Raw genomic sequence first — 13,704 nt, forward strand, 5'->3', positions numbered from 1 at the left:
TTACAATTTTGGTGAGTCTTGTCACATCCCTAGACAAATGTAATTTCTTACTATGTACAAAAATGCGGATTCTTAAAATTATAGACAAGTGTCCCATTCACCACCCATCAAAGAAGCTTTTTCAACAGACAGAGAATTAGAGTTTCACAACTGGTCAAACACACAGATTCTCTGTGATTTACCCAAGCCTTAGTGGCACATCTATGATGCAACCTCTACATCTAAAGCTCACGGAACATAGAACAAGGGATGAAGAGAACACTAATACATCTTTTAATTCTCATCAGTGAAGCTCCCTCATGCCACAGAGGGCCAGGAACACAAAAGGTCACAGATGGACAAAGCATAGAGAATAAGGATCTACAGAGTGTGGGTCTTTGGCCAGGCTCCTATACTAAAATCCACCCACCCAGGGCTCAGGGACCATTGCAAAAGAGGGGGCGGAAAGACTGTTAAGAGCCAAGAGATAAGGTGCATGACCATATGGAAATAGAGTCCTACAGGCTCCTGGGACCTTGTTCATATGAATCTGCAACAATGGTGTCAGCATGCACAAGACCCATGCATACTCAAGTAGACAAAAACCCAGCACAGAACTGTGGAAACGGACAGTAGGCCCAAATTTTAGCCAAAGAATTATTGGCAGCTGATTACTGTTGGGTGAGAAAGAGCTGATCTTCTTAAACAGAGGGACTCTACATAGGTTGACTAGACTTCAGTGGATGAACTTACACTGAGAGATGTCTGGGGAGACTCACTTGACGCGATAGGCCTTAACACAAATGACAGAATGTATGAATTCCAGTGGAAGGGACCAGTGGGAGGGGACCAATGGGGAAGGGGTATAAAGATTAAGATGTTCTGTATGAAAGACACAAAAAATCAATAAAAAATTTAAAGAAAAACAAACCAATTTTGGTGAGTTATCTAAATAGGACTCTAGCTCAAATCTCGAGTCAAGCTTGACATCTCACCATTTCCCAAACAGACAAATATACACACAGGTAGTGAATTACCAATTCTGGAAGTGTTTCTTTGTCATCTGTTTGCGCGGAGGGGGGGGGGGGGGGGGCTCATAATCTAAGTCTTAAATCTTATAACCTATTTATAATCAATGACAGTTTGTATTCTAGCTAAGTTGAATGCCTCTTAAACAAGCTTCAATGCATGTTTGCCTTTCTACTGATGACCATGCAAATTTCTCAGCTTCTAATATCTAGCTTTAGTTTCAGTCTCTCTATGGAAATTACAGGTATCTTAGCATGCAGCATTTATTGACTGACTCATCAATGCCTAATAAGCATATATATTTCCTTGGTTAATTTGTTGTAAGAGTCTCATGCTCTACTGATTGAGCTAGCCAAGCATCCTGCTTTTTATAATATGACTTTCACCTAGTTAAGATTCTAAATCCTTTGAAAACAGAACTCCAATGTACTTGGCATCAACATAGCTCTATGACAGTACTTTCCCATTTAGGTATTTGAAGGTAAAGAGTATGCTGACTGTCAAAGATGCCTTATAATTATAGTTATATGGCCTTGACTAATACATAGTCAAGTAGAATAAAACACAAGTTTGGGAGTTGGAGAGATGTTTCAGTAGTTATAAGAACTGGCTACTCTTGCAGAGGACTCGGGTTTGATTCCCAGCACGCATATGGCAGCTAATAACCACCCATAACTCCAGTTCCAGAGGAATACAATGCCCTCTTCTGACCTCCCCGGGCCACTGCGTGACACAGGTGCACTTAAAAACATGCAGGCAATATACTCATGGATAAAATTAAAGTAATATATAAAACACACAATTTTGTTACTGTGTCATAAAGTCTGAACTTACCTGTGTCTGTATATCATCACCAGTCACAATATTACCAACTGCTCTTAATGCAGGTGATACAACTTTATAGTCATTGTGCCTAAAAATAAAAATATAAACTTATACAGCAAGAATTTAAAATTTAGAGAAAGTTGTAAAACTAGTAAAGAAAACTTCTATACTCAGAAATCCCATTCAAATTTCACTAAGTACCCTGGTAGTATTTTCAAAATAAAAAAACAAAATCCAGCATCATAAATGTCATACAATCTTCTCATTATATCCTACTGGGTGGCATATGGTGACTACTTTGTCCCATTACTGTGGTACTGAACTCTGGTCACTAAAAGACAGTGTGTATCACACTGTTCAACTTTACCATTCCTAACTTCCCCTTCACAGTCAGTATTTGATGAAGAAATATTTGAGATTATGTAAAAACCCCATTCTTTAACCTACTCTACCACTAGCATTAACATCTCTTGATGCTCATTATCTGAAGTAATAAGGGCTGCTATAAATGATGATTTTGTAATACTATCATTCCAACTACTTGCTTTATCTATCTACTGATCTAGCCACTTATTTTAAATATATTTATTAAATTTTATGTATGTTAGTGTTTTGCCTGCATACATGTATGTGTACCCATGTCCTGCAATGCACACGGGGACCAGAAGAGGGTGTAAGAGCCCTGGAATTGGAGTTTCAGATGGTTGTCAGTCACAGTGTGGGTGCTGGGAACTCAACCCAGGTCCTCTGGAAGAGCAGTCAGTGCTCTTACTGCTGAGCTATCTCTAACCCCTCATGGCTTTTTATATAATTATTGTAATACTGGAGAGATAGCTCAGTGGTTAAGAGCGCTGGTTACTCTTGCAGAGGACCCGGGTTGAGTTCCCAGAGCCCACATGGTGGCTGACAACCTTCTATAACTCAGTTCCAGAGGATCCACATCCTCTTTCTGACCTCCATGGGCATTGCAGGACATGAATGCATTTACATACATGCAGGCAATACACTCATACACATAAAAAACAAAAACATTTAAAAATTAAAAAAAAATTATTGTAATATTACGTTATTGGTTCTGTAAGACCAAGAACTGTGTTCTGTAACTAATTAACAATGCCTCAGGGCTGGAGAGAATGCTCAGAGGTTAAGAACACTGGTTGTTCTTGCAGAAGACCCGGGTTCGAATCCCAGCACCCACATGGCAGCTAACAACTGTCCGTAACTCCAGTCCCAGGGGATCCGACAGCCTCTTCTGGTCTCCACAGGCATTGCACGACACGGGTACACTTACCTACATGAAGGCAATACATGCATACACATTAAAAAAAAAAAAAAAAACACCAGTGTCTCCACCTTTGAAGCTAAGAGGCATTCTATAAATATTTGCTAAATTAAGTCTCACTCATAAAGAAAAGATTCATTCATATAGAAAATAACTTGCAAAACAATTTGCTTGCATTTCAGAATATAAGTTGAAGAATCAAGTTTTTGGTAGATTACAGATACTCTATAAAGTGTAGAGTTGGCATCTTTTTAATTTTTCCCAAAGATGTGACTTGAGATATTTATGACGCTATTATCTTGACTATTAAAATTACTATACAATCACATCATCATTAAGCATAAATTATAGTTACATCAAAAGTTCCACCAATCTTCGACAGACTCCAGAATCAATGACTACTTGAATCTTATCATTGGGTCCATCAGAGAGATAAGAAAGGGCCCAGCACACATCTGCTAACACATCTGGATCACTGCTAAACAATAATCGTGGTAAGACATTTAAGCAAGGTGAAACCTGTAAGAGGAAAAAAAAGTCAATATTTAATTTTTTTCTTTATTTAATATTGTACGTCCTTTGGAAAATGCAGAAATCCAGTTAAAAACAAAATATAATACTATAAAAACACCAAAGAAAAATTCCATTATTTTAAGATTATGAGGAGGTACATGAACATGAAAATGGTTATGGCTGCTATTTATTAGATATTGAATTAATTTTTTTAAAGTAATGATATATTTGGTATCTCCTCCTGATATTTAAATCATAGATATCTAAACTTAGAAGATTAACTGTTTCATATTTACTGTTTAATATAATGAATATAGAATATAATCTAACTTATATTAGTTTCATTCTAGTCATCAGACAGGAAATGGAAAGACATATATTTCTAAAAGGTCTTCTAACAAAAGTCACTAATAGATGTATTTCTCTTTTCCCTTTCCTTTTCTTTTTTCTTTCATTTCTTTTCCTTTTCTTGTTTTATTTTATGATGCTGGGGCTTGAACTCAGGGCCCTACATATGCTAGGTAAATGTTCTACTACTGAGTTAAATATTACCTACCCTGGCCTCAAACTTCAGACTCGGTGTAGGATTATATGTATGTGCCACCACACCCAGCTATATTTCTTCTTAATAGAATGAAACCTTAAATCTTCAACTAAAAAAAAAATAATAACAGGCAACAAGTGTGCTCAAGTACATATCTATAATCCCAGTATGTAAAAGACTGAGGTAGGAGAATGGAGAGTTCAAGGCCAGCCTGAGCTACATAGTAAACTCCAGTCTCAAAAACAAAACAAAACAAGCCATGGTGGCGCACACCTTTAATCCCAGCACTCGGAGGCAAAAGCAGGCGGAACTCTGTGAGTTCAAGGCCAGCCTGGTCTACATAGTGAGTTCCAGGACAGCTGGAGCTACAGGGAGACCCTGTCTCAAAAAGACCAAAACAAACAAACAAACAAACAAACAAACCACAAGCTAAAAACATAAAATGTCTTAATCCCTCTAGAATTGTAAGTATCCTCTTACTACTAATATAAGTAACTAATGGGAAGTGAACAAGGCACTTCACCTCTCAGAGACCACTTTCAGATCTGTGAAACAAAAGGACTAGACTGATTACATCACTTCCATGATCTTTTCCATCTTCCCCTCCTCAGAAAGCCCTAGCTAAAATACTATCTACTAACCTGTAGGGCCATGGGAAAATTATCTAACATATCAAAATTTCTTCCCTTGTAAAATGATCATAATAAAGAACTATTAAATGTGTAAGAATGCATGTAGCATCTAAGAACAACGCCTGCTCCTCACATCTAGGAACTACTCAAACACCAGCTCTTTCTATTCCCATTTTCAGTACTGAAACTCTTCGTAAGGTATTTTAAAAATTTTTATTGGTAATCTCACATATCTCTTAGTCTTTTTTCTTACATATAGATAAAGGTAGCTAGAGACTTATATATATCCATCCTCTACCTCCCAAATGCTGGATTAGAGACATGCACCACCACATCTGGCACACTGACAAGATTTACATTGACGAAATATTATCTAAGTATAAATCCCTTTCAAATGTTTTAGAGTAAAAATGTATGAATTTAACATTTATTGGTTATGTTTCTTTAAAAGATGTCTTAAAATCATACTTGTTTTTAAATATACAATCAGTATGTCTATTTCTTTTAGGTACGTCAGTTTGTATTATGAAATGTATATAACCAACATCCAATCAAATCACAAACTAGTTCCATCATTCTGAAAATTTTCCGAAGCCCCTTGGTAATCAATTTTCTTATCTCAGACAACTTCCCAAATGAATTTTATTCTTTTAAATTTCTTTTCCAAAATACACAAAATGGAATCATAAGATTTGTGTTTGGTCCTTGCACTTAGCTTAATGATTCTGATATGATGGCATGCATCAGTCATCTGTTCTGCCTTACTGCTGAGTTGCACTTCCTCAAATGAACACACCATAACTAATTTATCCATAAACAAACTGAGGTACATTTACATTGTTTCCAGTTTTTTTTGTAACTATGAATAAAAAATCCATAAATATTTACATATAGGCCTTTTTTGGTTATACTAGGTTCATGTCTTTTGGGTAAGCACTGGATAGTGAGAATGCCAGCTGATTTATCCTAAACTGTGTCACTTTCCATCTCAAATTGCCTAAAACACACTGGTTCTGATGAATTATCTTACTTTTTTGTGTGTGGGAGGAGCTTCAATTTCCTATAAATGACAGGAACTAGATTACAACATTTCTAATTAAACTCTAAGACATTAAAAAATCTAATTATAGTGGACACTTCTGGGTAGAAGGAAGAGTAGAAACCCACAAATCTTTTATAATTAATTCAATCTACAAAATTAGTTAAAAAGACAATCATGACTAAAAATAGTCTTTTCAATCTAAAAAAAAAACTATCACAAAGAAATAAGTTTACAGAAATAGATTTCTTCACTTACATATTTTAGTCATACCTTACTAAAATTTGGAGGCGGGTTTTTGCCTCTACATAAATTTGACAGGGCCCATACAGCATTTCTGATGGTTGTAAGTCTGTTTGAATTTGTTAATAACCTGCCAAGAATAAAAAAGAACTGTCATTTTATTTTCATTTTTCCACTTCAGCTATTTTTGTGTAATAAATTCTCTTAAATTTCAAACTGGTAAAACAGGAAAAGGGAGTCTTTAAAATACTTAAAAATTTTTTTTTTACTTATTTTAATTTTATGTATATGAGTGTTTTGCCTCCATGTATGTAAGGGCACCCACCATGAGTATGCAATGCCCACAGAGGTGAGAAGAGGTCATCAAATCTCCTGGAACTGGAGCTACGGACAGATGCAAGCCACCATGGGGGTACTGGGAACTGAACTCAGATCATCTGGTTAAGTAGCCTGTGTTCTTAACTGCTGAGTCACCTCTCTAGACCCCCAATTCATTATACTTTTACTGAAAATATAGTTCAATTTTCTGGGCCAAGCATTGGTGAGATAACACCTATAACCCCAGTACTCAGGAGGCAGGCAGGCAGGTATCTGTGAGTTCAAGGCCAGCATGGTCTCCATAGTGAGTTCGTTCCAGGCCATTCAGGAATACACAGTGAGTCAGGGTCTCCCTATGGCCCAGCAGGCCTGGAACTTGCTATGGAGACCAGGCTGGCTAGCCTCCATCCCACAGAGATGCACCTGCCTCCCAAATGCTGAGGTTAAAGGCATGAGCCATGAAGCCTGGGATTAAAGGTAGGCACCACCACACCCAGCTTCTATTCTAAAGTCTGAATCTACAAATTTGAAAAGATTCTTAAATTATATTATAATGAAGATAATGGATATCTAAGGAAATTTAGCTATATTAAAGAATATTTATTTAAAGAGTACATGATTATTTTGTTGTAAATATGAAAATACTACATTATACAAATTAAAAAAGCAAGGAATACAGAGTCAAATTAAGTGAAGATCAGTTACTGACAAAGGAAGTTCTTTGTTTTTATTTTAACAGATCTGGCAATGTCTAAGTATTTTTGAGCTGGTTTGCAATGCATCCTGTACCTGCTAAGAAACTGAGTATCTAAAACAAGAATGTCTCCTCTCAGTCTCCTAAGTAGTACACAGTGACAGGCTCCCCGCACACACACATCATAATGTTTCAGTTATTTATGTGTTTTGGTTAATTATTTCTAAATAGAAGACTCTCAGGACAGTGAGATGGCTCAGTGGGTAAAGATGCTTGCCATCCAGGCTTACTACCTGAGTTCCATTCCCAGGATTCACAGGGCGGAAGCAGAGAGCTGGTTCCTGCAAGCTGTTCTCCGAATCCCACATGATTCCCTAAAGTATTTTTTTTAAACCTTTAAGGAGCTAAGAAAACTAGTAACATCTTAATAGACCTGTATCTCTCATAAAAAGAACACATACATCAAAATTTAGCATACAATTTCAGTTTGTTAACCCACTAAGGACAGTCACAACCTGCTAGAAATATACAGCCTAGGTTGAAAAAAAAAAAAATCCCATTTTACATTGACATCAGCAACAATGGTAAATAGGGGAACTCTGACAGACCTGTGCCTCCCCTCAGTAAAAGCCTTGAGAAGAACCCAAGCTTCCACCTCTGCCTGACCTTCAGATTTAGCATAAGCAGAAGGTGAAGGTGAAGACATAGTAGTGACTGGCTTGGCTGATCATCAAATAGATGGTAGCACAAAACAATTTTTTTAAATCTTTCTTTTCTTCACTTTCGTTTTATGTTTCCAAACATTTAAGGCATTTAAACCACAAGCTAGCCACTAAGTTAAAGGCACAGAAACACTAGAGACTACAAAGAACTGACAATACAGGTTTTACAAAAACAAAGAAAAAAATGAACAGAATTTTAGAGACTTGTGGGCATAATCAACCCTACCAATAAGGAAATCTAAAATGGTGAGGAAAGAAAGGGCAGAAGGAATATTTATACGTCATATCCAAGAAAGCCAATGAACTCTAAGTAGGATAAAAATCAAAGAAATTCACACCAGGACGCATAATTCGATGGTCAAAAGCCAAACAGAAAATGTTGGAGCAAAAAGAGAAGTGATCCTCATCTGTAAAGGTTCCTTAGTAAAGTAAACAGCTGTTTTTTCACTAAAAATGATGAAGGGCAAAGACAGTGGGATGACAGATGACAAATTTACAATGCTGATATTTAAAAAGGAGTCAACCAAGACTTCTATATCCAGCAAAAAACTGTCCTTTGAAACATCAGGAGAAAGTAGGGATTCCCAATAAACAAATTTTAAGGAGTCATCACTGGTAAGTTTGCTTTGTAAGGCTAGCTAAAGGAAATCTTTTAGGCTGAAATAAAAGGTCAACAGAAGATCTATAAAACATACAAATAAGGAACACTGCTAAAGGTAATGACATAGGTAAATAAAAAAAATGAGGACTTAAAAAACAAATGCAAAAAAATTTACAAATCTACCGTAATAGGACATAATGTATGACATATTTTGATATATTTTGTGACAACTTAAAAGGGAAAAGCAGAACAGATTTTGCATAATTTTGAAGCAAAACCAGTGGAAGTTCAAACAAAACTGTTGTGAATTTAAGATAAAAAGTACATTCCCTAAAATAATTATTAGGAAAATAATTATATAAAACTTTAGACCAACAAAAGAAAACAGATTCATTACTAAACTAAAACTAAATAATAACAACTGAATCAAAAGGTAGTTCTGGGGCTGGAGAGATGGCTCAATGGTTAAGAGCACTGGCTGTCTTTAAACAGAACCTGGGTTCGAATCTCAGCACCAACATGGTGGCCAACAACCATCTATAACTCCAGTTCCCGGGGATTCAATGCCCTCTCAGACCTCTGTGGGCACTGCACTACACAGATGCACTTACATACATGCAGGCAATGCACTCATACACATAAAATATAAATAAAAAATTTTTAAGGTGGCTCTTCAGGAAAAACAAAATTAACAAATCTTTAGCCGAACAAAGGGAAAAAACTGCTACTAAAATTAAAAGTTAAAGTGATGTTACTACTGAACTTTCTAAAATTATTTATTTATTTTTTTTATTTTATGTATATGCATGTATTGCCTGCATGTAGGTAAGTGTACTCGTGTTGTGCAATGCCTGCAGAGGTCTGAAGAGGCTGTCAGATCCCCTGGAACTGGAGTTACGGACAGTTGTTAGCTGCCATATGGGTGCTGGGATTTGAACCTGGGTCTTCTTCAAGAACAACCAGTGTACTTAACCATTGAGCCATCAACTTTTAAAAATAAAAAGAATTATATGAGGATATTGTGATCAATCAAAACCTAACAAGTTGGATTATCAAGGAGGAAAAATATCATAGCAAATAATGTATCAATCACAAACTTTACAACATAGTCAGATGGCTTCACTATGAATTCTACTAAACATCAATGAAGAATTAAATCTTTCTCAAATTCTTTGAAACAACAGAGTACTTCCTATTTAAATCTATATAGACAACATTATCCCCAAATCAAGGTACAGACCAATATTCCTTATGAAAATACATGTAAAATTTTTCAGTAAAAACCTAGAAAAATTAACTTAACAGGAAAATTAATTCTAGGAAATTTAATAATCAAAAGTATTAAGTAGTGTCACCTAATGGGATTTTGTCTTACAATTTCAAAGATGGTTCAATATGTAAATATCAATGTGAAAAAAACACATTAACAAGATAAAAGAAAACACGATTGAGCATACGGTTCTAGTTTCTCCATTGCTGTGACAAAACATTCCAACCAATACCAACTTGGGGAGGAAAGGATCAAAGTTTATCAGGGAGCCCAAGGCAGGAACTCAGAGCAGGACCCTGGAGGAACACTGCTTAATGGCTTGCTCCCCTGGCCCATGTCAGCCTGCTTTCTTACACAATACAGAGCCTGCCCAAGGGTGGCATAGCCCACAGTAGGCTACACTCTCCCACATCATTCAAAAATCAAGCAAATACCCTAAGACATGGCCACAGGCCAGTCCAATGGAGGCAATTAATTCCCCAATTGAGGCTCTCTCTACCCAGGTGTGTCAAGTTGACAACTAAAGGTATCCAGCACACATACCAACTGAACATACAAAAAACTAAAAGGATGGCCATGATGGCGCACGCCTTTGATCCCAGCACTCAGGAGGCAGAGGCAGGTGGATCTCTGTTAGTTCAAGGCCAGCCTGGTCTAACATGAGTTCCAGACCAGCTGGGGCTACAGGGAGACCCTATCTCAAAAGACCAAAAAAAAAAAACCAAAACAAAACCTAAAAGAACCCAACATTTAATAAAAACTCAAGAATAAAAGGAAATCATTTCAACATGATAAACTGTTTGTGAATAAAAAACCCATACTAAAATACTCAATGGTAATAAAGTTTTCATTTCAGCAAAAGAAATAAGACAACAATGTTCACTTTTGCCATTTCTTTGCAATTTTGCAGAAAAAGACATCTAAACTGGAGATCAAAAGATAAAACTATCTCTAGTCACAGATGATATACTCTCATATAGAAATTCAAAGACTCTACAAAAAGCTACTACTTGTAGTTGAATGGACTGTGAAACAGTGTTCCTCTGGCTTTAAAAATATGCTTGGTGAGTTAAGCTGAACTTTGAAGCTGTATGTCTGGAGAACCTTGTGTCTCATGAGAAAGTTTATGCAAGAATGCTTGCTGGGAGATATCTCTGGAACGCTGGTACTCCCCTAGTTTCTCAGGAGACATGTTTATCTACCAAGAAAACATATCATGGAGATAATGTTGTCTTGCTCACTTTATTTTGCTGAATTGTTATATCCAAGCCATATTATCATTATTCAGAGTTCTGTAAACATTTGACTATAGTTCTCATACTACTCTATGAGAAGCCATTTTATTGTTGTTCAGTTCTCTAAACAACTGACTGTGATTCTCACAATATGAGAATAAAAGCAGAGCTGCTGGTACTATAGGAACTCATGTGCATGAAAGCACTGGGTCTCCTGGTTGATTAGCAGTTCTGTGGTAATCCATTCGGGTCTCATGACTGCTCCCCTCAGTGGCCACATGTAGTGAGTGCATTCACCAAGTGACAGGGTATAATGTCAGACCAAAATCAATTGAATTTCTATCACCAATGAACAATGAAACAAAACAAAACAAAACAAGAAAACACTTTCATTTACAATTAAAAGCAAAGTGAAACAAAACAGGAGCTGGACATGGTGGTGCACACCTTTTATCCCAGCACTCAGGAGTCAGAGATCGAGCCCTGCCTGGTCTCCATAATCAGTTCTAGGGCAGCTTGGACTACAGGAAGACCCTGTCACACACACACACAGAAAAGTTCCTTGACTTATGATGGAGTCATATGCCAATAAATCCATCATAATTGAAAAGAATATAAGACGAAAATTGCACATAGTCCATCTAACATATGTTTAGATCTTAAATAGTCTCCAAATCTAATGCTAAAAATAGAAGAGACAGTGGAACCTTTAGGCGGTAGAACACAATGGGAATAAAAGTGGTCACTGGTGGAATGATTTCAAGATTTTGGGCCTTTCCTCTTATTATTTTTGTTTCTTAGCCATTATAAAGTCAGCAACTTCACCTTGCCAGACAATCCCTACAATGTTCTTTCTGCCTCATCAGAGACACAAAATAACAAAAGCATCATGAAGCGAAACCTCAGAAACAAGTCAAAACAAACTTAGAAGTTGATTTTGTCACAATAACAGAAAACTAACACCTACCAAAATAGCATAGCATCACAGTTCTTTGCAGAGTATACCTTGTTTACTTTCATGATCTTATAGCTAACTAGATGCTGCAGTTTGCTATTTCCTGGAATCACAAGAGTATTGTACCACAAGCTGTTAGTGCAGAAAAAGGTCAAGGTTAAAAGTCAAACAGCTTGTGTCAAATGTACTGTGTAACCATCAAGTCAACCAATTATATGTTCAAACACTGTAAATTGGGGACGGTCTATTTTAGAATAAATTCAACCAAGGAGATATATAAAACTTCAAAATATTAAAATTAAACATCTAAATTAGAGCTGGAGAGATGATTCAGTGGTTATGAGCACTGCCTCAAGTTTAGTTCCCAGTACCCCCACAGCAAGCAGCTCACAACTGTCTGTAATTCCAGTTCAAGGAGATCTAATACCATCTCTTCTGGCCTCCATGGGCACCAGGCACACACATTCATGCAGGCAAAACATTCGTACACATAAAATAAATCTTTAAAAAAATACCTAAATAAATTGTATCAATGTTCACGGATTAAAAACTTAATATTAAAATGGCATTCTAAGCCAGGCATGGTAGCACACACCTTTAACTGCTGCACTCAGGAGGCAGAGGCAGGCAGATCTCTGTGAGCTCAAGGCCAGCCTGGTCTACATAGTGAGTTAGTTCCAGGCCAGTTCCGGCTGCAGGGAAACTCTATCTCAAAAAGATCAAAAAAAAAAAAGATGGTAATCTAATGCAAAGCAACCTACAGATTCAAAAATGGCAACTGCTTTTCTGTAGAATGTGATTCAGCCATAAAAGGAATGAAGTATTGATAAAAGATACAAAATGGATAAATCCTGAAAACCAAGTTCTGAAAGAAGACAGTGGTAATAACTGTACAACACTGGAAATGTACTTAATGCCACTGAATAACTAATACAAATTGGTTAAAATGAGCTAGGTATAGTGGCCCATGTCTATAATCCCAACATGGAAGAGGCTGAGGCCACGAGAACCTATCTCGAAAAAAAAAGGTAGCTGGGCATGCCACATACCTTTATCAGTGCTCAGGAGGTAGAGGCAGTCAGATTTCTATGAGTTCAAAGCCAGCCTGGTCCACACGGTGAGTTCCAGGCCAGGTGGGGCTACAGGGAGACCCTGTCTAAAAAGGAAACTTAAGGAAGGAAATATTTATTTTATGTCACATCACAGCACAGAAGGTACAGGTGGTTACATACATCTATATTCAGGAAGCAGAGAGTGATGAATACTCAGCTGGATTTATCCTTTTCATCAGTCTAAGAACCTAGACCATGGAATGGTGGTACCCATACTGAGTTTTTCCATTTCAACTAATAAAATCTTGAAATTCCCTCACAGATACACTCAGAAGTTTGTCGCCTAGGTTGTCCTCAATCCTATCAAGCCGACAATCAATATTAACTATCACAGTTAAAATGATAAAATTGTGTGTTATATATTTGACATACACTAAAAACACTCTATTCTCAAGGTGTTCCTATAAATAGATGAGGGTTCCGAAAAATCTCATTTTGAAATAGAAGTACTAACACTGTGGTGTTGGCAAGTTTTTTCAGTAAATATTTTAGGCGTTTCTGTCGCTACTCAATCCTGCTGATAGAAAGCAGAAAACATGAAAAACATAACAGGCAATAACCCAGACCTGGTTGGAGGGCATAAACTGGCCAACCAGTTTTATATATTTATCTTGTTTTTATGTATCCTATATCAATGCTATTATTATGAAAAAGTACATATATTCTTATAAAGTTGAATTTAAATGACAAAGCTGTGCTAGCATATAATCT

At 36.7% G+C, this 13,704-nt stretch overlaps 1 protein-coding gene across 1 annotated transcript in view; it reads right to left on the reverse strand.

The window, feature by feature from the left end:
• Nucleotides 1–3,466: 3,466 nt before the first annotated feature.
• The window catches only part of LOC103749328 (importin subunit alpha-6), a 36,809-nt gene continuing 26,571 nt past the window's right edge, over nt 3,467–13,704 (reverse strand). The window contains exons 9-10 of the mRNA XM_029555599.1: nt 6,117–6,216; nt 3,467–3,634 (exon numbers count right to left, since the gene is read on the reverse strand). Of these exons, the coding sequence (XP_029411459.1) occupies nt 3,467–3,634; nt 6,117–6,216 (268 nt within the window). The remainder of the gene's footprint in view (nt 3,635–6,116; nt 6,217–13,704) is intronic.

This window comes from Nannospalax galili, unplaced genomic scaffold (genome assembly GCF_000622305.1).
Source record: "Nannospalax galili isolate Female #2095 unplaced genomic scaffold, S.galili_v1.0 scaffold546, whole genome shotgun sequence".
Classification (NCBI taxonomy): domain Eukaryota; kingdom Metazoa; phylum Chordata; class Mammalia; order Rodentia; family Spalacidae; genus Nannospalax; species Nannospalax galili.